This window comes from Lissotriton helveticus, chromosome 10 (assembly GCF_964261635.1).
Source record: "Lissotriton helveticus chromosome 10, aLisHel1.1, whole genome shotgun sequence".
NCBI lineage: Eukaryota > Metazoa > Chordata > Amphibia > Caudata > Salamandridae > Lissotriton > Lissotriton helveticus.
The window spans coordinates 36337825-36361268 of NC_136071.1; the positions used below are offsets into that span (position 1 = coordinate 36337825).

Sequence of the window (23444 nt, forward strand, 5' to 3'; positions counted from 1 at the left end):
AACAAAACACCCCTTTTTTCATTTCATTAAATAGCAGCCGTATGCTGCAAACAAGATAAGTACTCTTCAATGTGGTGTCCTAATGACGAGCTATAATACAGGGAAAAAAAAATCTGTATTTACAATATCATTAGCGTAGTTCATACAAAGCAACTGTTTGGAGAACGGAGTGGCGGGAATACATCCAACGATGTATCCATTCCAGATATCATTCGCCAGGAGAGTAAGCCCTTCCAGCCACAGAGATAGACTGGGAGAGAAGTATACGCCATAGTAACTTGAAGCTAAGGTCATTTCTCTGAGAAAGAGTTTCAACAGAGAAGCTCAAGTTGAAGTCCAGAAGCAGTCATAGAATTGGCCATTTGATGATGAAGTTCCATCAGGAGGACATACCGTCATCCCTTGGACCACTTTGAGTTTCGGCGTTGGCTTAACATACTTATTACTGGGCAAATCACTTAATCTCCCAGTGTCTATAGAAATGAATGTGTCCTTGCACTGGTGATAATGTAAAGCGCTCCAATACCTTTGGGTGGAGTCTGGTGCTATATAAAACTGCACACAAAAAAAAGTAACTAGTGCTTATGTAAAGTGTTGCCATATCATTGGCTGGTGTTGGCGCTACATAAAACTGCAACAAGAAAAAAAATGTGAAAAGAAGGATCAGGGGAGGTGGGAATTTGGAGGAAGAGGGATTTGTACATTCGAAGCTTAGCGTGGGCAAGCAGCGATGGGCCGGAGGTTGACGGGTAACCAACAGCAAATGCAGGTTGCCACGTGGAGATTATGTGCCAAAGTTTATTATGTCCTCATGAAAAGTAACTGGTGTTAATGTAAAGCGCACCAATACTTTTGGGTGGTGTTGGCGCTAATAAAACTGCACAGAAAAACCTGAAAGAATCAATGTTAGGCTGGTTTACAGTAGGAAAACATGAGGAGATACATTGCATCGGCAACCACATTAAAAGGACTCCTTTTGCCATGGACGCTGAAGGGCAGTCTGACCTTGATGACATCAAGACTCAGTCTGGCTCCTCTGAAGAGAATTCAAGTTAAGCAAAAAAGGGCGCACGGAAACACTTCACTGGTGAATGAAGAAATAGTAAGAAAGTGTCCTGATAGGAGAAATTTGAAGAACTCCTACCCAATGAAATGAGAAGCAACAAGGTGGGACATGAACAGTTCAATCATTTCGCACAGGAGAAATGTGACTCTGTAATTACAGTAGAAGACACAGGTACTTTAGAAGCTCTGACATGCCCTGTGCTAACTCATAACTGATTCACTAGAGGTCTGATTTTCTAGCTTTAAACACCATGCCGAACAACCACTTAAGGTGGAACAAACACACACACCTAGTACCCACAAGGGCAGAAAATAAACAGAGACTGCACGTGTGCCAAGTAATAGCAGCTGTGTACACATGCTCCAATCAGCATGTCAGCTATACACTCGCAGGGCATTAAAAGGGTGAATACCACCACTCACTAGAACGAAACAGATTACAATGGGGGGTTAAAGCAGTGACGGGGAGAGGGTTATTTGTGGTTGGGGCAAGCACTGGGAGGTGCAAGGGAGCAAGCAGAGATATGAGGGAGGAGGTGGGGGAAAAGTAAAGCAAAAATGAAAGGAAAAGCACTGACAGAGTAGAGGTGATCTGTGGACGGGGCATGAGGGCATGTGGGAAAAGACAGAGCTGGTAAAATCATGAGCACTGTGTCAAGCGCTGAAGAAAAAAAAGGAAACCCTAGAATGCTTTAAAAAACGGGAGCAGTGGATGTTTACAAGTACTTGGTCCATGCTCTGGAGGGAAGGGCTATTCACAAGAAGAGGCATGACCACTCATGCCAAGGTCAAATAGTGAAAAAGAATATGAGACAATGGAGCGAGAAAATGGGAAGCCTATGGGTGGGCTGAAGCCCACAGCTTAAACACAACATGTCTCTTTGAGACAGTGAATGCTCTGTCTAGCCGATAACTAATAAAATGAGAAACGTATGCAATCTTGATTTTGCTTTGCTTGCCAAACGGTAACAGCAACTCTCCAAAACATAGCTGCTGACAAATCTTAATGAAAGCATTTCAGAATCACAACCTATTATATTTGACTGTGAAAACCAGGAATACACTGGACGCAATGTTACCAAATTACATTAGAACTATACGCTGTAAAAAAACGAAAGCAAAGCGTTTGAAGGCACAATAGCCTACCCCTTGGATTTTATGCAGTTACTCTATAGTTTATGCAATACCTTTGTGGGCAAAACACTCAGAAATATGGCAATTAGAAGATGATGTATTTCACAGTCCACCACTCATACGACCTGCAAACACACAACAAAGAGCCCTCTAAAAAGTGTATTCCTACACACAGCAGCTTTCTCCTGTAATTTAGTGATGGACACCTCCCCCAGCAGGCACACGCCTCTGGCCTTTTCATGATGTGCTTAAAGTGCCCTCCATTCTGATAGCTGAAGAAAGCAAGACTAGAAGTGAGAGCAGAGGATGTGGCTTTACAGCCAGAGCTGCAGGCTTTGATGCTGGGGAACCAGGTTCGAGTCTCAGTGTTGGCTTGCCAGCCTGTGATTCTGGGCAAATCACTTAATCTCCCATGCCTACAATAAAATATATGTGTCGCCGTGTAATGTAACTGGTGCTCATGTAAAAAGCTCCAATACCTTGTGATAGCGCGCACTCTCTGCAAAAACAAGTGTGATACAAAAACAAGATGGCCGGCGCTGCTTTGGATTGTTCTATGTAAAACTGCACAACAGCGTATCTATAAACATCACTTGATGATGCTGGGCTTTACACTGGCTAAGCGGGACATGGCCTGTACGTGGAAGGCTGGGGCTCCACCCCCGCTGTCGGCGTGGAAAAATGGGTTGGACTTTAATATGGGTCTGGAGCTTCCCATTTTTTAGGCACGTGGGTGCCCGATGAAGCATTATAAGATCTGGAAGAGGTGGGCGGTGTATCGGGGCTTGGATCTAGAGCCCCCTGTTATGAGAGATCTGACACTTTAGGGATAAGCTGGTCAGGAGTTGTAGTTCTGGGCTAGTTGGCTCCTGTGAATGGTGTTTTTTTTTATGTGCGGGCGACTGTGTATTAATGTTGGCGATGCGTAAAGACAGTGCGGGGGTTTGTTTCCTTATAATTTCAGTTTTTGTATCATGTTTATGTAAAATGTCAACGCAACATATTTTGTGCAATATGTGGCAGGTTGTCTCTGGGTTACAAAGCTCTGCATTGCTTGTGACAATTGACAAAATGAAATTTGTTGTTAAAGAAAAACAATAAAAATATATTTTAAAAAAAACACAACAGCCAGACAGGTGAGGGATAGAGAGCATAAACAATGGGCAGTGGAAAGACGGAACAAATGAACTGCATGGAGTGCGGGGATGAAAGATAATGTTTTTTAAAGTATTAAAAAAGAATATATATATATACAGCAAAAAGCAGATCTACACGAATAACATGCACTCGACAATACACGCTTGAGGACAAAGCAAAAAGTAGTGCCAAAAAAGGAGGAGGAAAAGTTCTAAGAAAGGAGTACTTTGTCTAAGCTCCACTGATAAGAAAACACACAAAGGGAAAGACGAATACAACTGGAAATGGCATCCTGCAAACAACAGAAAACAAGGAAAATAGAGTAACAAGCATACAAACAACTGGAAAGTAAGGGCGGGCTGTATGCCCCTTTTAAGATTTTTTGTTAAATACAAAAGACTTCCCAAGCTCAGCAAAAGCGCTGTTCAGACAAAACCGAAAAACAAGAGTCAGAGGAAACGGAACAAAGCGCCACGATCAGCTCAAGGCACAAAAGATTGATATGATGCAATGCTTTTCCTGTAAATAATTCCCAGGACTTTACAGACACACATTTCTGAGAACTCACACAGCTGTGGCTGCTTCCTGGCTGTGCAGAAAAAACATCTCTTCCCTGAATGCAGGTCCCCGACGGTCAATGGATTCCAGCTGCTGAAGAAGGTGACCCAGCTTCTCCTCAAGATCTTTCTCTATATAAATATTCGAAATCAAAAGAAGATATATATACTTAAACCCAAGCCAAGAGAGCCCAGCATATCAAGCATGAAGGAACTCTTATGTAGTTAAACATGGAGGAAAGTTCAATAAGTGCTTCGAAGGACAATGAACAGCCATACCATAAAAGTGATTGAAAACAATGTACATCATTGTGCCAAGTAAATGACAATGAGACAATTTAAGGAAAGCACTATACACTTCAAGCCAAATAACGAATCTGATGAAGGTTAGTGGAAAGTGTATGCAATTCAACAGAAACGTCAATCGAATTAAATATTTTGCCTGAACTGCACACCCATGCAGCAGGTTCCATGTTTCCTAACCATCTCTTCAAAACCTGAACACTAGCAAAAGCATATCTGTCCTAGGTCAAGGTGGTGTGGGGGTGGCTGGGACAAAAATGTCCCCTGCCTGGGATACAAACCTATTCCCGTGCCCTGAGTGGCCAACTCCATGTATCCTATTTTTTATATCTAGTGCTATCTTAACACAGGTCTAGTGTGCGTAGAGGTGTTGCCCTGTCTATTGGCATGATTGAGGTTCTGGACCTGTCCTGTGAAATGGAGGTGCCCAACAAGGGCCTAGGTAGGGCTTTGCAGGTGGTACTTTGGTCAAGATAGAGCTTTGCCTAGGTTAGGGCTTTGTAGACTGAGCTTGGGTAGGGATTTGTAGAGAAGGGTCAAGATGGCACTTTTAGAGGAGGTCTAAATTTACCCTTTAATAAAGGGATGTGGCTGGGGCTTTATCCCCAATGGAATTCCAAATGTGCTGATGGTTTAGTAGGCCTTGTTGTCCTCAACTCCATCTGCCGCCTTTGAAGCTTGAATTGATCCTGACTCCAAAACACTTTTCACTGGGGTGCCCAGCATAAGAGTTTGAAGACCGCTGGTCTAGAGTAATCAAACAGAATGTCTATCAGTGATGCTCGCACAACGCTAGAAAATGTGGTCAACGTCATCCAGGCAGACCTTCGAAGGACAGCACTGGTGCCAACTGCTCTGTGAATGCAGTACGTGATGTCTAGGGCTGCAAGGATAACTTTTTTTGCAAGCATCTTGCGAATCATGAATTGCCTGAGCCAGAGAGGCCCTAAGGTCTTCCGTGACTCCCATGAAAATCTCACTGGTCATGTCCCATGAGGAAGTCATATTTCTGCCTAAGAGGCACACTGAGTGTGTGGGCGGAAATGTCATACCGGTGGAAGAAAGTACCATCCTTTCCGATTCTTAATCATGGAAATTGGTCAGATATTAGTTAGGATTAGCCTTACTGGTTGAAGCCTGCAGAATAAAACACTCCAAGGAAGGGGAGCTGGTAGGGAAATCCAGATCACGGGGTGCAAGTGAATAACAGCATGGTTTGGACCACATAGCTATTAAGGCATCTCTGAGGTCGTTATTAAATGGAAGTAAAGGCTTCAAAGTCGCAGGGCCAGGTTGGAGAATCTTTGTGAGAACATTTGTTTTAGTCTTAATGTGGGCAACTGCAATTCTAATACCTCCGCTGCCCTCCAAACCACCACCACAAAGGAGGCGCTTTCCTCCATTAGTGGCTTATGAGGACAGCCATGCTCCGTTTCAGGGGAGGTGTCCAGCACACTGGCATTTTGTAAGTTAAGTTACAAGGTATCAAGAGTTTAATGATGGTGAAGTCAAACATTGCCCTCTACATCATCATTAGTACCCTGGGGTGTTCTCAATTTTAATACAGGATAGGACTTGGAGCCAAAACAAGAATGGAGCCTCTGCAGATAGTTGCAGAAGAATCAGATTAAAATCAGGCAGCAAAACCACTGGTTGCATGTTAAGTTATTTTGTGCAACATCAGATCAGCTTGGGCTGACATCAGTTTGGGCAGACAATGGGATCAGCAATGGATCATTGATCTGCGCTGGTGGAGGCGGCAACGGCATTGGTGCAGCCAAAACCGGCATGGACTGTGGGCCAGCACTGATCCTTGTTCCAGTACGAGACCAGGAACATGTCCCAATGGGGCAGACAGCATCAGGGAAGGATGTACCAGCGATAACCAGACTCTAATCTCCTCTGGCTCTGTGGAGCCTGAAAGTGCCTCAGAGGGAGCTGGAAACATACTAAAGATTTGCAGCATGGCCTCCGTTGATGCCTCGATCTGTTGCCGGGTCAACAATGGCCAAGGAAACACGGAGTTCATCGGGACCAACTAAGGCTAGCTAGAGATCTTGAAGGAGTGGGGCTTAGATCTTGACCACCCTCACTTTTTTTGTACTTGGACTGCGACTTCGACTTACTGAAGATTTTGAATGGGAAGTGGATCAGACGCTGGATGTACACAACGTCTTCTTATGGTTGGTGACGCACAGTCTCACCTCCCAGTCTCAGATCATCTGCGGGTGCCTTAGGGTGCATTGGTCATATGACATGAAGTTGAGACACGACCCTCATCGGGTCCATGACAGCATCTGCTTATGGCAGTCATGGCATGGCTTAAAGCTTGTTTTTTTAATGGGACACAGGAAGTGATGTCAGTGTGCAGGGGCCACACTTATGTGCGGCTCTACTCAGTGATTTCTGGGATGATACGGAGCCGGCCACACAATGCCACCCAACGGCGCACTACAGCAATGATAAAAGATTCTCCGGATCCAATCTGATGATCAGGGGTATATTTCAAAGGTGAGGGATCTGCAGTTAGAAGTATGCTTCAGAAAGGGAAATAAAAAACACTCGTTTTCAAAGAGTTTGATATAAGCGCATGAATGAGAAGGATTTGAAGAGAAGACTAGAAACCAGACACATTGTGGGAGTCATAAAAAAGGAGGTGATACATCAATCGAAGGAAGAATTGTCGGTTAGAACGGTCGTGAAAAGAGAAAGGATCCACAACATAGCACTGTGGTTTGTCAACCAGTAAGGGTATTTCTTTAGGTGGGATAAGTATCAGGAAACACAATAAGATAGGTTTACATAAAAGCAGAACCAAATGAGTGCCGTGTTAGAGATACTTAATATGGTTAAGCGTGTAAGTAGAATGGAATGATCTACAGTGTCAAAAGCAGCTTAGATGTCAATAAGATGATAGTAATAGATTGACAGTTAAGAAATGCTCTGATGCTAATCTTTACCATACGGGAGGGCTCTGTTTCCGAAGAGTGGAAGACCCAAAATCCAGGTAGGAAAAAGTTTGTTGAGTGTGTGAGCTACACCAGGTAATCTAGTGCTTTTGGGAAATAATGTAGTTAAAAGGCAGGATGGTAGTAGGAGAGCGATGAAGGGCCTGTAATGGACTTCATTAGTAGGGAAAGGATCACAGCTGTTTTAAAACAATGAGGGTGAATGCAAAAGATTAGGGAATGAAGGAAAACAATGGTGAAGCAAGATGGGAATTGGGATGCAAGGGCCAGATGTGTGGTAGTTTGCAAAGCAAAAGAACATCCTTGTGCCCAAGCTGATTTCATAATTTTAAGTACTGAATATGCTGTGAAGGTTTATAGTTGTGAGGGATGCATTGTGTGCATAGTGAGTGTTATCAGAAATATATTCTGTAGGAGGATAGGTGGTGAGAAAAAGATAAAACGACTGTGGCAGAGTCAGATGTAGAAAGGCTTAAAATTACGTGGTGTTGATGACCTAAGAAGGCCTTGAAACCAAAAGAAGCAACTGACAAGCGATAACCTGCACTAAGAAGACTGAGGTTTATAGAGACAGCACCTAGCCCTGAAGAACTCTATTTCAGGTGGGTTATTATAAAATTGACTATATCCTCTTTGAATCTACATTAACCTTCCATATCAAGCTTGAGATTGATTTGAAACTGTGCTTATCAAGTTAATTTCAAGCCACAACTTCAAGCAGGCCATACTCTGATCTGCCAAATCTAGATATAACATAATATCAGTGAAAACCAATTGAAATAATATCAGTTGCTTTAATGGAACTAGTTCAAAGTGAGGATTGTTTCAAGTCAAAAGGGCAATATTCCACCAACTCTTAAATCGATGCCTGCATCAGACCTTCACTTGTTAGCCTGACTTTGGTCGCTTATCCCTCCAAGAATTCTTTACAGAGACCTTCTGTAGGCTTTCTGACTTTCCCCACTATTTAACATTGGACTAATTTATCAATTGTTTTTTGTGGCGATTTTTGGTTATATTTTCATCATAATCTTTAAAGCGTGACCAATAAGCTTTTATTTCTATAATTTTTCTAATGTAAGTCTTCCCTTATAACTTCAAGTTGGTGAGAACCTTTTGTTGAAACTGTTGTCAATGCTGCTTCATATAACACCCCACTATTTCTTTATGGGAACCGCCTTATACTCATGCCCACCTACCAAAGGTGAACTAAGCCACCTTCAGTTGTTTTTTTACCCTGGGCAGTATGGAAGCCCAGTTACAGGTCACACATCAAGACTATACCCCACACCCTGCCAGGCCTCTGTTATACATGGAATAACAAACACAATGCAAGACAAAGCTTTGATCTTAGTGCTGTGCCTTCTTCCTGTGCCTAGGGACACCATGGGATCCCAGGACTGGACTCTGTGACTCCCTTCTTTTAAACCTATCTTTTAAAATTCTTATTATATTTGAAGACTTAAATGAAGCACAGTAATATTTTAAAATACATACAAGGAGGCATTTGCAATAGAGGGTGTGCTGTGGGAATGCTGAGGAATATTCAACAGATAACGTATTGATATATATCACATGATTTTCCTTTATAGTATGCATAGCCCCAAACCCTAAAGTAATTTGAGATGATTAAGAGACTTAAACGTAGGAGGGACTCTCGGTCTGAAAAGGAGTATATTAGGATGTATCCAATTGAAGCACAGAAAGCACTGCAGAAAAGTTGTAGTAATTGTATTTTACTGTTAGTAGAGGCTCATTTATCCTACACAGTCTGTCTGTTATGGCACACTGAATCTATCTGCATAGAGTTTGTCATAAATATAAGTACATATCTCTTGCTTTTTCAACCCTAATACTTTACTGGTGCCTGTGTGAATAGCATTCGCCTCCACAAAGATGGCACCCAACACTCAGACACATAATACAACGCATGAACGAACAATTGTGCCCAAAATGCCAAGAACAGAACACTGACAAAGGGAAAGAGCTCATTTTAAAAATCTGAATAGAAGAGTGAGTGGGCTGTAAATATACATTGTTAATTACCACTATGTGAGCAAAGTCAGAGCCAGCATATTTCCACTGACATGTTTTCACCTCAGTTTATTGAAGCAGTTACGTGGATCACATAGATTGACCAGGAGATCAGTTACATAGTTAGGTCAGTTAAATTGTGACAACGCGAGTGGGAAAAGCAAATGAAAATAAACAGAGAATGTATCTAGATTAATAGACATCACAGCCCTAAATCCCAATACTGACTACTATACCTTCAGCAAGCAAATCTTTTTTTCTGCTCTCCATGTTGTCTATCTCTGAAGCCAATCTTTTCTCTGTCTGAAAGAAGCAGACTCTATGAATCTAAGGCACATAATGAGGCACCAGTGTACAGTGATGTACATGTACTATAAGCTTCACAATCTATTTTTAGAAACACCCTATGGCTGGGGTTATGGTTACTGGCTGCAGTATTGTAAGGGAAGCCAATCATATACAAGTTAAAACGTGCACAAAAATGCACCGTGATTACATTTTAGTAATGTTAAAATAGTTTACGTGTACTAAATTCACAATGTTACAAATGCAATTCTGACACAACTCTTGACTTGGACCTTTAACCCACATCATGCTTATAGCGTCATAATAAAATATATAAACAAGCACTGACAAAAGCCAATCATTCTCACTTTGCCAAGGCGTGAGCAGTGCAAGCAATGGCAAGAAATCACAGACGGGCGACGACATTGAAATTCTATTTCTTGTATTGTTTGTCACATTTATACCATTCCATGATGGCCACAATTTTAAGTCATGCTTCATGTAGACCCAACATGACAATTAGTAGCCACTTGGGAGTTTGCCCTGCAAAGGATTTCAGGAACAGTGAGGAAGTTATATGGGATAGTCCAAGTGGACTGCCATCTCTCAAGACCAAGCAAGATTTTTTAGATCTGTGGGGAATCACTGTAGCCAGCCTATTACCTGGTAGTACATCTTACACATGCAGCCTCAGTCCAGAAAGTACCAGCACTATGTGGAGCCTTTCATTCGCTGAAGGGACACTAGCACAAGCGGATTTTGGGTACGGCTTCCAGAAGTGTAAACCACACAAAGAAAGAAGCATTACCTCCTGCCCTATTCCATGACAAAGAGCAAAGATGGGGATGAAAAAGAGAAGGCTAGAATGTATAGGATGGTGAATATGTGACTACAAAAAATGAGGAGAGGTGTTGAGTTGGGGGAACCAACAAGTGGACAGAAGAGAGTGATCACCACCTAGGGGTAGAAGAAAAATCTGAGACATATCAAAAATAGGGTTGTTGGACCAGTCAGCCTTAGGGTGGCTTTCCCCCAAACTTTTTGCATTCCTCCTCCATTTTTCCTGATCTCGTTTTTACTGGCATTAGGACTATCTGAACTTTACCACTGCTAACAAGTTCTAAAGTGCATGTGCTCACTCCTTCAAACATGGTAATATTGGCTTATCTCCAATTGCCATATTTTTTTTAACAGTTCTTTTTATTAAAACAAAGCATCAGGAAAAGAATACAGTACAGAAGAGACATGCCATAGTCAGTACAACACCTTCAGGGGTATAGGAACCAGAGTACATACATGTCGGAAATTTTACGGGGATGGGGGTACATCAAAGACAGCGTCCCTTGGCGGCACACAGATCTCTCCTCTATATTGATTCTAAGGTCCCCATACTGAAACCCACTTTCGAGGGCGGCCTCTTGCCACAAAAACGGTCTTCACCTGGAACATACTCCAATCTAAATTATTTTTCAAACTCTCAAGGGTGGGAGGCTGTTCGGATCCCCACTGCAGGGGTATATTTCTTTTCGCTAACATAAAACTTAATGTGGCCCACTGTGTCTGCACAGAGTTAAGGTACATAGGTTCCCATATATTAAGGAGGCATCTCCGTGCCTCTGGCAGCAAAGAGACCCCAAGGACCTCGTGTATGGTGTTGTGAATCTTACGCCAATACTCAGTGATATATCGACACTCCCAGATGATATTGGAGAACGTACCCACCATACCACACTTCCTTCTGCACAATCCAGAATCAACCAACCCCATCTGTACAAGACGGGGCCCCGTGACATAGACCCTGTGCAGTATTTTCAACGGAACTAGCCATAGCCGTGCAGGAATGGCAACCACTTTTGGAGAGGACACAGCAGATTGCCAGTCCTCATCATCCAGTTCTATTCCGTCTCGCACCCACTTATCCCTCAACTCTCTAAGTAGTTCCGCCCTGTGATTAATTCGTTTCTTATAGATCAGGGAGATCGGTTTTTCAGGGAGGTGGCCATCCAAAATTCTATCCTCAAGAGCCGAGGCCTCCGGCAGATCCGCGTCCACAGTCAGGGCCGCCTGTAATGAGTGCCAAATCTGGGCATAGCAAAAATACTCAGATCTCTCCAACTTAAATTCAGCCTGCATCTCCTCAAATGACGTAATCCTCCCCTTCCCCCAGATGTCCTTGATGGTGGAGATCCCTATTAGATCCCACTCAAACCCTCTCGTATTCCAAAGCTTACCCAGCCTCTCCGAACCAAAAAGTGGGGTAGCTAGCGTCAGCTTGTCCCTCCACCCCAAAGAACTCATGGCATCGTGCCAGATTCGCACAGCGTGCTTAGTTGGCCCAGTCAAATCTAACCCCGTTGGCCTAGAGTACAGCGCCCTGTAACTACCTCCGGGGAGGAGCCATTTATCCATAGCATAGCAGGGATCTGCAGCAGGGCCATAAGTCCCATGATTGATCGAGGCCATTTAGGAAGCCCAGTAGTACCGTTTAATATCGGGGAGGGCAATGCCTCCGTCATACCAGGGGAGCGTCAAACTGGCTAAAGCGATGCGGGGTCTGCCTTCCCATAAAAGACTACGCTGCAACCCTTCCACCTCACGGAAATAACTGGCCGGAACTACATCTAGGGTATTCTGAAGGGCATAAAGAAAACGGGGAAAAGACATAATTTTGAAAAGGGCTGCTCACCCCAGCAAAGAGAGAGGGAGTCTCCTCCAGTTAGCGATGGCACTCCTAAGTCTCTGCAAAGGGGGGAGGAGGTTCTTAGCGTACCTTTAACGCTGGGTCAAGAGAAATGAAAATCCCCACCCAATTGCCATATTACACGTACTTGTAAGTCTCTAGTAAAGTGACACTAAATATGTCAAGGCCTGTAAATTAGTTGCTACTATACAGAGGTGGAGGAACAGCTGGGTTTCGGTTGGTGAAGCCTAAACCAGCTCTTCTGGCAGAACAATCTCACCCAGTGGCTCAGCTACAACAGAGCCGCTGGGTCACACTGGTGGTAGTCTGCTGTTTTTATGAGGGTCTATCACCTCTGTCTTTCCATGACTGTGCCTGCCATGCGAGGCACCGCAGACTCGGGCAGCAACAACAAAGACCCTGCACATGAGGACCATTTTATAGGTCTTCTCAAGACAATATACAAAAGAACCAAGAAAATTAGAAAAACAGTGTGAGCTCGGCATTCAGAATTCAGCTGTGTGTACAGTGCATCGACCTATTAATTTGAGTGGATGGAATTTAGGCACAAAGATCCCAGCCAGCTAGGAGGGGGGGCTATAAGGCAGGCAGTCCAATACCGTGGCACAGGTGAATGTCTCCACTAACCTGGTGGCTGCCAGTCAAAGTCTAAATCAGCCAAGAATCTCTTCCCCTTTGCTAGCTATATCTTTGAGGGAGAAGATACTCTTGCATGTGCAAGTATCTGTCTTCACTGATGTGTATATGTGCAAATTGAAGGTATTCAGGAGTCAGGTTGACAAACCAGCAGGCACCAAATCATGAAAGAATATCTAGCTTCTGCAGTTGGCAAGAAAGGGTTGGTGTACTCTCACTAGAATACACTCCGCCACCTATCTACTTACTCACCAACTCCATACCTTGTTGTCTACTCACTCATCCACTCATGCAACCGCTTACTCAACCCACCCATCCAGTGTCCCATCCACTCACACTGCATTTGGTCACTCATCCATAAATCCATCCACTTACTTATCTACCCTTCCATCTATATGTGCTCTCTCCTTCATATACCCACTCACCCATCCACTTGCTCACCCATCAATGTACCTACTCACCCACACACAAAAACAATCTTCCTCATCAAGATGTAATGGCAAAACAAAATGTAAACATGTCAGATCAATTACCAGTACTAATGTCGCTGCTTTATAATTTTCTTGACTCTCTCAAGTTGCAGAAGGAGTCACATCTGGAGGAATTTCTTTATAATGTTTGTGGTCCAGAACTTTAGGATTCATATAATTTTCTGAGGGGTATTTTCATCATTCTTAATCAGCCGTAACCAGCAGCATGAAAATAATTTAGCTGTGGGTGCATTTACTCTCAAACGCAAGCAATATTAATTGTGATCAGCTGAAGGTGGGCTAGCTAGAAGGTCTTTGTTTCTCTACTCTACCCATCCACCTATCCTCTTGTCTTGCATACAGAATACAAAACAAACTGAAGAGCGCCATGTGTAGTCTTGTTAACATGGTAATAGATCCAGTGAAGATAGGTGGGGATGTGGGCTCAATCAAAACATCTCACAGACTGCAGTCTAATAACAATGGGTCCAGTAAACATTAAAGGTCTGTAATGCATTCCATTTTTCCAGCTTCAGATAACCAGAGAAGGAAAATGCTACTTACCAGTATGCATCTGTTCTTGGCATGTAGAGCTGCAGAGTAGTACACTGTGCATTAGATCGCCACCTGGTGTTGGGCTCGGATGATTGCAGGTTGTTGCCTTCTTGGAAGAAGTCTTTGTTAGTCCCGATAGGTGACTCCTCCCTTGGACAATACTGCGCATGGGCATCGGCTCCATCCTCAGATTGTTTTTCGCCATGATGGGAAATGATGGAGTCAGTAGAAGTAAAGAAAGAAGGATGTCCATGCGTATGCATCTAAGTAAGATGAAAACTGGAACGGATACAAGTCCTGGGGAGGCGGGAGGGCGTGTACTACTCTGCAGCTCTACATGCCAAGAACAGATGCATACTGGTAAGTAGCATTTTCCGTTCGAGGCATATGAGCTGCAGATAGTACACTGTGCATCGATTGTGCAGCAGTATCCCCTCTAGCGGTGGTCACCTGTATCCGTTGGAGTCGTTTGAAAGAGACTTTTAAGGACAGCTTGGCCTACTGCAGCTTGCTGCTTGGCTTGCACATCAACACAATAGTGTTTAGTGAAGGTGTGTGGTGTAGACCATGTTGCTGCCTTGCATATGTCCTCTAGTGGTATATTTCCTAAGAAAGCCATAGAGGCTCCTATTTTGCGAGTGGAGTGTGCTCTAGGAGGAACTGGTAGTGTACGTTTGGCCTTTATATAGCATATTTGTATATACTTTACAATCCACCATGCAATCACGCCTTTAGAGAACAGTTGTTTAGTTTTTCGAAATGATTTAGTCCTGTCGATATAGTAGAGTAGAGCTCTTTTAACATCTAAGGTGTGTAAAGCCCTTTCTGCTACAGAGTCTGGGTTTTGGAAAAACACAGGTAGCTCGACAGACTGATTGAGGTGAAAAGGAGTGACAACTTTTGGGAGAAATTTTGGATCAGACCTAAGAACCACTTTGTTAGGATGTATTTGAAAAAATGGTTCTTGTATAGAGAAAGCTTGAATTTCACTTACTCTTCTGAGAGAGGTGATAGCAACAAGGAAAGCAGTTTTCCATGTTAGGAATTGCAGCTCGCATCTATGTAGGGGCTCGAAAGGGGGTCCCATAAGTCTGGTAAGGACAACATTTAGGTTCCACACAGGAGAAGGAGGCAACCTGGGTGGGATTATCCTTTTCAAGCCTTCCATGAACGCTTTAATCGCGGGAACTCTGAAGAGAGACAGATGTTGTTTGTTTTGTAAATAAGCTGCAATTGCTGCATGGTGCAGGCGTATGGAAGAATATGCCAAATTAGACCTTTGTAGATGTAGAAGGTAACAAATGATATTCTGGATGGAAGCATCCAGGGGGTCAATTTGATTATTGGTGCAATAAATTACGAATCTTTTCCATTTAGCAGCGTAACACGCTCTATTAGTGGGTTTTCTGGCTTCTTTAATAATGCCCATACAGTCTGGTGGTAGGTTTAAATAACCAAACTCTAAGACTTCAGGAGCCAGATCGCTAGATTCAGTTGGTGCGGGTCTGGGTACCTGATTTCGCCATGGTTCTGTGTTAACAGAGATGGAGTGAGCCGCAACTTTTGGTGTGGAACTAGAGAGAGTTCCAGCAACGTGGTGAACCACGGTTGGCGTGCCCACGTGGGAGCTACAAGGATTAGTTTGAGAGACTGTTGTCTGAGCTTGATCACCACTAATGGAATTAGTGGGAGAGGCGGAAAAGTGTACCCAAATCTGCCTGACCAGTTCATCCATATCGCATTGCCTTCGGACAGTGGGTGTGGAAACCTGGCGGCGAAGGCTGGGCATTTTGCATTTTCAGGGGTGGCAAATAGGTCTATGTGTGGATGAACCCACTGTTGGAAGAATGGCTGAAGAACTTGTGGATGCAATTCCCATTCGTGAATCTGTTGTGACTGCCGACTCAACAGATCTGCTATCTGATTGTGAACTCCTGGAAGGTGTTCCGCTAGCAGATGTATGTTTTGAGGAATGGCCGATCTTCAAATGTCTTGTGCAAGCTGCGACAGTTGCAGAGAGTGTTCCCCCCCCTGTTTTTGAATATAGTACATGGCTGTCATATTGTCCGCCCGGATGAGGACAGCCTTGCCTTGCACGTGAAGTTGGAAGGACTTGAGTGCTAGGAATATTGCTAGCAGCTCGAGATGGTTGATATGGAGTAGCCGCTGTTGCGCGGTCCATTGACCCTGAGTGGTATGTTGTAGGAGATGGGCTCCCCATCCTGTGAGGGATGCGTCTGTGGTGAGCACTACTTGTGGAACTGGCTCTAGGAACGGCAGCCCCTTTGTCAGGTTTTTGGTGTTCCACCACTGCAGAGAGCGATGTGTGCGGCTGTCCACCAACACCAGGTCTGTTAGTTGACCGTGAGCTTGGTTCCACTGTCGTGCTAGACACTCTTGTAACGGACGCATTTGCAATCTTGCGTGTGGAACTATGAAGATGAAAGATGCCATCATGCCTATGAGTTTCATGAACATTCTGGCTGGGAGAGGCTGTTGGAGTTGAAACACAGCGACTACGTTTTGAATGCTCTGTATCCTGGCTGGACTGGGATAAGCTAGAGCTGTAGTCGTGTCTATTGTAGCCCCTAGATACTGATGTACGTGCGAAGGCTCTAGGTGCGACTTGGTGTAGTTTATTGTAAACCCTAAGTTGTGCAACGTTTGGATCATCTGATGTGTGTGTGTAACACACCGACTGGCCGATTTGGCTTTTATGAGCCAATCGTCTAGATAAGGGAAGACATGGATCTGTTGTCTTTGCAGATGTGCTGCTACTACTGCTAGGCACTTTGTGAATACTCTTGGTGCCGTCGTCGCCCCAAATGGAAGGACTGTGAATTGATAGTGTTGTCCTTCCAGTACAAACCTTAGATATTTCCTGTGAGCAGGATCTATAGGGATGTGCAAGTAGGCGTCTTTCAGATCTAGTGTAGCAAGAAAGTCTCCCTGTTGCAGCAGTGGAAGCACTTGTTGCAGAGTGATCATATGAAAATGATCTGATTGTATGTAATGGTTGAGGGGCCTGAGGTCTAGAATCGGTCTGAGGGTCCCGTCTTTCTTGGGAATTAGAAAATACAGCGAGTAAACCCCCGTTCCGTGTTCCTGTACAGGAACTAACTGAATCGCACCCTTCTGTAGAAGGGACAGAACCTCTAGCTGAAGCAGAGCTAGATGATCGGTAGACATTGGACCCTGTTTGGGAGGTATGTGTGGAGGGGTTGCTGTAAGTTCTAGGCAGTAGCCATGTTGGATAATCTGTTTTACCCACTTGTCTGTTGTAATGGAGTTGCAGACAGGCAGGAACGGTGTTAGTCTGCCCCCTACAGGAGTGGAATGCTGTGGGGGGAGCGTAGGGAAGTCATTGCTTAGGGGCGGAAGAGGCACGAGTGTTGTTATTACCTCTACCTCTGCCCTTGGTATTATTGCCTCTGTATCCTCCTCTATAGTAACCTTTGTTGGAGGAGGTTTGGGTCTTGAAAGACATGTTAGTGTCTGTTCCAGTTTGTTTGGAGCCGCCCCTGTAAAAGGAGCGACGAAAGGAACCTCGAGCTGGGGTAGACTGTAAGGCCCCCATAGACTTGGCAGTGTCTGTGTCTTTTTTCATTTTTTCGAGGGTAGTGTCTACCTCTGGGCCGAATAATTGGTTCTGATTAAAAGGCTGGTTCAAAATGGTGGTTTGTACTTCTTGTTTGAACCCTGAGATGCGTAGCCACGCATGTCTCCTAATAACGACACTGGTATTAATAGCCCTAGATGCTGTGTCTGCGGCATCTAGTGCGGCGCATTTGATGGAAGCGTTAGATATTAACTTGCCTTCCTGTATGAGGTCAGTAGCTTGATCTTTGTACTGATCTGGGAGGTGCTCAAGCAATTTCTCCAATTGGTCGTAGTGAGCCCGATCAGAACGAGAGAGGAGGGCTTGTGTATTACCTATGCGCCATATATTGGAAGCCTGCGCAGCTATTCTCTTGCCTGACGCATCAATAATTTTGGATTCTTTGTCAGGCGGAGGTGCTTCACCAGAAGTCTGAGAATTGGCCCTTTTACGTGCGTTGGACATCACTAAGGAGTCTAGTGGTAGGTGTCCTTTAATATAGACTAGGTCTGAGGGTACAGGTCTATATTTCTTTTCAATCCTGGGGTTTAAAATTCTGGTACGCACAGGATCTTTAAAGACCTCAGTAGCATGCTTAACCACTCCTTTGATCATGGGAAGAATTTGAGCGGATCTCTGAGACTGCTCAAAAGTATCTAAGAGAAAATCTTCCTCAATGGCCTCAGAATGCATGGGGACACCATGGTATGTAGCAGCTCTGTTTATTAGCTGGCCAAACCCAATAGTATCCTCAGAAAGAGAAGGTTTAGATGGGTATGAGGGTGCCTCAGGGACATCAGGGTCATTTGCAGGGTATGGAAAGCCCCACCCAGACGCAGGTTTTGTGTATGGCAAATTCCACGTGCCCTCGTCTACAGGGTATGCAGTGTCTCCTTACCCGTCCCCTCCACCCAAATCATATTCATCATCATTCTGTGGCGAATGTGGTGACAATGGAGACTGTATAGGAGAGGTCTGAGGTGAAATATAGGGAGGAGCGGGAGAAGGAGGAGAGACAGGAAAGGAAAAGTGCAGAGGAGAGGTTGCACAGTCCTTCTTTTTGGCAGGAACCACTGGTGTAGGTGGTCTAGCTGCAGGTCTCTTCTTGAGCGGTGTGGCACCAACATGACCGGTCTTCGGGTCGATGAAGATCTTTTTCTGTTCAGGATCTGGTTGAAAAAGGTACTCTTGAGGCACAACCTTCTTGGGCGTTGATTCTTTCGGTGCCGGCGTAGGTTGTCTAGTGTCCTTAGCCTTGGAATGTATTAAAGCGTCCTGTGGCTTAGGTGTTGGCGCCGAAGGCGTCGTTTTGGGCTTAGAAGGCATAATCGAGGGCTTGGAGGCCTCAGAATCAGGCTGTGTGTTTTTCGGCACCGTGTGCGGCTTCGGAGCAGGTGCGTCTTTTGGTTTCGGTTTCGGGACCGAAATAGGTTTTGGTTTCGGTATCGGCACTTCTTTCGGTGTCGGACCCGAAGGGTGTTTTGGCTTTGGTGCCGACGGAGTCTTGCTCGGTGACGAGGCACCGGAAGACGAGGGACATTTTTTCGGAGCCGATGGAAGACTCTTGGTCGGTGTCGAGGCACCGGAAGACGTGGAAGATTTCTACGGAGTCGAGCCTGAGGGCGGGACTTTAGAAGTAGATGATCGGTCTCAACTGGGCCCAGTGCTGACCTTTGCCTTCTGTTTGGGCGTATGTGTGGCCGGGGCAGTAGTACTCACGCGCTGACCCGATGGAATGGAGTGGTTGGAGTCATCTGCCTCAGAGACGATCAGGAGATCCGGTGAGTCTTCTTCGGGAACGAGTGGAACCTCGTCGTCGAAGATGTCTTCCGGTGCTGGAGCTGTTCGCCTCATCTCGTGTCGACGGGCCCTCCGATCTCGGATGGTTTTCTTCGAGCGGAAGGAAGCACAGGCTGTACAGGTCGACTCGTTGTGGTCCGGCGACAGGCAGAGGTTACAAACCTCGTGGTGGTCGCTATGTGGGAACTTAGCTTGACATTTTGGGCATTTTCGGAATGGAGTTCTTTCCATATGGTGCTGGCCGCACGGCGTCGATAGGCCCAAAGGCCCACTTGGATGACCGGAATGGAAACTTCGTCGTCGAAAGGTGTCGCAGTCGATGTCGAAGGCAGGTAGTATATGTTTTATGAAGTTCTGCGTGTCGAAGTTGCAGAAAAAAAGTTTCTGGCCGGAGCGGAGAAACTTTCATCCGAACCCAGTGGCGGAAAAAAACAATCTGAGGATGGAGCCGATGCCCATACGCAGTATTGTCCAAGGGAGGAGTCACCTATCGGGACTAACAAAGACTTCTTCCAAGGAGACAACAACCTGCAATCATCTTAGCCCAACACCAGGTGGCGATCGAATGCACAGTGTACTATCTGCACCTCATATGCCTCGAACTATGCAGAATTGTATTGGCTCCCACAATCAAACCCTCTGGCAGCCCATCTGAGACTCTCTCTCTCAAACTGCAAATCTGCAGGGGAGCTGTCCTTACATGAAACTCCCAGAGGCTCTTGTGCTTCTTCATGAGCTCTTCCAGCTGCTTCTCAAATTCTAACCTGAAAAAAGAAGACAGAGGTGAGTTAAGACAGTCTGAGGCCCGAGAATGCGAAGTATACTCTTTGGGAAAAAGCTGATTTGTTTAACGTGGCCTGCCCAATTTTGAAATGGACTCTGCCTTGTGGTTCAAGAAATATGGCTTTGAGTAACTTTCTGGCATATAGCTCAGTATATTGTCTCATAAGAGGAAACCTAAACTCACTCTATCTTTAAAGATGATGACAGGCATCTTAAATGTGACAATATGGTCAATACAATTTAAGCAGGGTTGTTGTTTTGTTGGGCAGCTACAAGAAAGGGAAAAAACACCAGGCGGTTTAATGTTTCATTATTTTAACTCACCAGAGGTGCCTTCTAGTTATTTCATAATAACTTCTGTGGAGAAGTATGTTATGTAATGGCAGCTATCACTTTTAAATAATCCAACTGCTGCTAGTGGCATCACAACACTCAAAACTGTCTGCAATGATTGTAGCCCTACATATATACGTTTGGCTGGAGAGTGTATAGTTGTAGTGTGTCCTATGTGGGAAGAGTCTGATGTGTTGGGTGAATTCCTCACAAATGGTCTGGTGTGCTGTGGCAACCCTATTACACTGGTATGAATGCTGACCGGGACAGGGTAAGTCATGTGATTGATACACCAAAGGTTTAGCAAGTAGTTTTAGTTTACCTAAACTCTGACATTGCTTTGAGGAGGTGGACAGCGTGCATATTAATTTAATGGCAGTTCTTATGATGCAGATGGAGAACTGCAAGTAAGTAACCTTTACTTCAACAACATTGAATCTTCACTAATATTTGTCAGCACATTACAGATGATGATGGGGGATTCGTATGGCGCAACTTAGCCCAAGGGCATCAAGGTGCCGACAATAACAGAAAATGACAAACAAACAACACTGAATCTTGCAGCACCAGATCAAGGGTCTACGAGTAAGCCTCCAGAAAAAGCCAGGTTTTTAGTTGTTTACGAAAGAGCCCAGGCGAGGATTGAGCAGCCAGTTCTACAGGGAGGGAGTTCCAGAGCCTCGGCACCAGAGTGGAAAAGGCTCTACCTCCCCATCTAGCCTTTACAAATCGCGGGACAAGAAAAAGGTTTTTGGAGGAGCGCAGCACTCTACTAGGAGTGTAGGGCTGAAAAAAGGGACCTGAGACCTGAACCAGAGCCATAGAAAGCCCATGGGCAAGACAGAGAAGTTTAAAAGAAATCCTAAACTGGACAGTGAACCAGTGAAGGTTTTTCCGGGCCAGTGATATTGAAGCACGCCGAGGAAGATACAGAACGATCCTAGCAGCAGCATTCTGAACCATCTGAAGGCGATGGACAGAAGACTTGTTCCTACCCCCGTACAAAGCATTACAGTAGTCTAGTCTCGAAGAGACTAGAGCAACTGTAGCTTGCAACTGTAGCAACTGTAGCTTGCTTCCGGGCAGCTAGAGAGAGGTATGCAGCGATCTTTCTGAGGACCCTGATGACACCACAACAGGTGGACACAGTCCTACTGACTTGAAGGTCAAAGGAAAGAGTGGTATCAATCAGGACCCCCAGATTTCTGGCCGAGTGAGAGGGGACAGGACAGTCCCCAAGCGAAGCCGGCCACCAGTCACGACCAGATACCCTGATTGCCTCCAAAAATCAGGATCTCCGTTTTATCGCCGTTGAGTTTTAAAAAGTTCCGGATCATCCACTTAGAGACTGCGACCATACAAGATCTAAACTTTGAGGCGGAGTCGGCCACCGATTGAATGAAGGACACCTCAAACCCAAAGGATCTCACAACTGAGGCAAGGGGGGGTCACATAAATGTTAAACAATAAGGGACTTAAAGAAGAACCCTGAGGGACCCCACATTGCACAGGCTTGGAAGGGGACAGAAACTCGCCCGACTTGACTCTCTGCTCCCTTTGATGGAGGAAGGAAGCCAGGAGACTAAGTGCCGAGCCTCCCACCCTTTCTCCCCCAGCCTGGAAACCAAGATCGAGGGGGACAGGGTGTCGAAGGCTGCCGTGAGGTTGAGAAGGACTAAGAGAGTGGTATGGCCCTTGTCAACCTTAACACGGATGTTGTCAATAACGACTGTGAGGGCGGATTCTGTACTGTGTTCCCTTCGAAAGCCATGTTGCGAAGTATCCAAGAGGTTAGCTGCCTCAATGAAGGTGGAAAGATGGCAATTTAAATGGGCCTCCAGAATTTTAGCAGGGGCCGGCAACAGGGAAATTGGGCGAAGGTTTTTCAAGACCCCCGGGTCCAAGGAAGCTTTTTTCAAAAGCGGTTTAACCACCGCCATTTTCCATGGAGATGAAAAAATTCCTTCTGTAATAGCCCGGTTCATCACCTCAAGGAGGGGGGGAACAATCACCTCCCTACATGTTTTCAAGATTTTTAAGGGACAACGGTCCAAAGGAGAACCTGACTTGGTGCTATCAAGGAGGTGATTAATCCCTTCTAGAGTGAGCAAAGGAAAGTCAAGAAAACTCAACACTGGCTTCACAACTGGAGGAACAGGTACATGAGGGGAGGGCGGAAGAGCGCTAGCATCCAGTTCTGCGTTGAGGAGTTCGAGAGAGTTATAAATATCAACAATTTTAGTATGGAAAAAAGTTGAAATGTCATCACAGAGCTCCTGGGATTCGACTATCGGATCCGCGGTCTTAGGGACAGAGAGGGAATCAATGATCTTAAAAAGATCCCTGGATGATTTTAGCGATGCCGTCAAATTGGCATAGTAGGCCTTTTTCTCCTCCATTATCGCTGACTTATATGCTTTAAGGAGAAGTTTGTGTTGTGTTTTTCCAGAGGGTTCTGGATGGGCATGCCACTTCCTTTCTTGTGTTCTACAGCCCTGTCTTAGCCTTCTGAGACGATCAGAGAACCAAGGCATGGAGGGACTCTTACGAGCCCAATAGTGTTGTTTTACAGGCGCCAGAATGTCTACGGCTCTAGAGATGGAAGTAGCCAAGTCAGTTGCTGCAGAATTTATGTCATTATTAGAGGAAGAGCTAAACTCGTTCACAAAAGGGGCCAGGGTTTCATTACTAATCTGCTTAAAATTTCGTCTGAGTTCCCATATCTTGGTGTCAGCGGAAGAAGGGGAGGATTGAGGAGCGTTCAGCTCAAAGGGCACTGCCAGGTGGTCTGACCATGCCAGAGGAATTGGAGTTCCTATCTTGAGTCTGGTGTCATTGGAAAAAATGCCATCAAGCGTGTGGCCGGCTAGATGGGTGGAACCACCCAGGAGCTGAATCAGGCCACAAGCGGCAAGGGATTCCACCAAGAAAATGGGGAAACAGCCTTAACAACAAATCCCTAACAAGTGTAATAAACAACGAATCCTCAACAACGACCTTAACATGAACAACGACCACCTTAACCACTACTGTAGATGAACCACGACTTAATAAACCAGATCTAAGTGACAATATTAAAAAAAA

The 23444-nt window shown here is 45.0% G+C and overlaps 1 protein-coding gene across 2 annotated transcripts in view; it reads right to left on the reverse strand.

Annotated features, from left to right (window-relative positions):
• LOC144785836 (synaptonemal complex central element protein 1-like) overlaps window positions 1-23444 on the reverse strand; it is a 265320-nt gene that overhangs the window by 121707 nt on the left and 120169 nt on the right. For both annotated transcript variants that reach the window (XM_078664681.1, XM_078664682.1), the window contains exons 8-10: window positions 19945-20008; window positions 9436-9502; window positions 3905-4025 (exon numbers count right to left, since the gene is read on the reverse strand). In XM_078664681.1, coding sequence (XP_078520807.1) covers window positions 3905-4025; window positions 9436-9502; window positions 19945-20008 — 252 coding nt within the window. The remainder of the gene's footprint in view (window positions 1-3904; window positions 4026-9435; window positions 9503-19944; window positions 20009-23444) is intronic.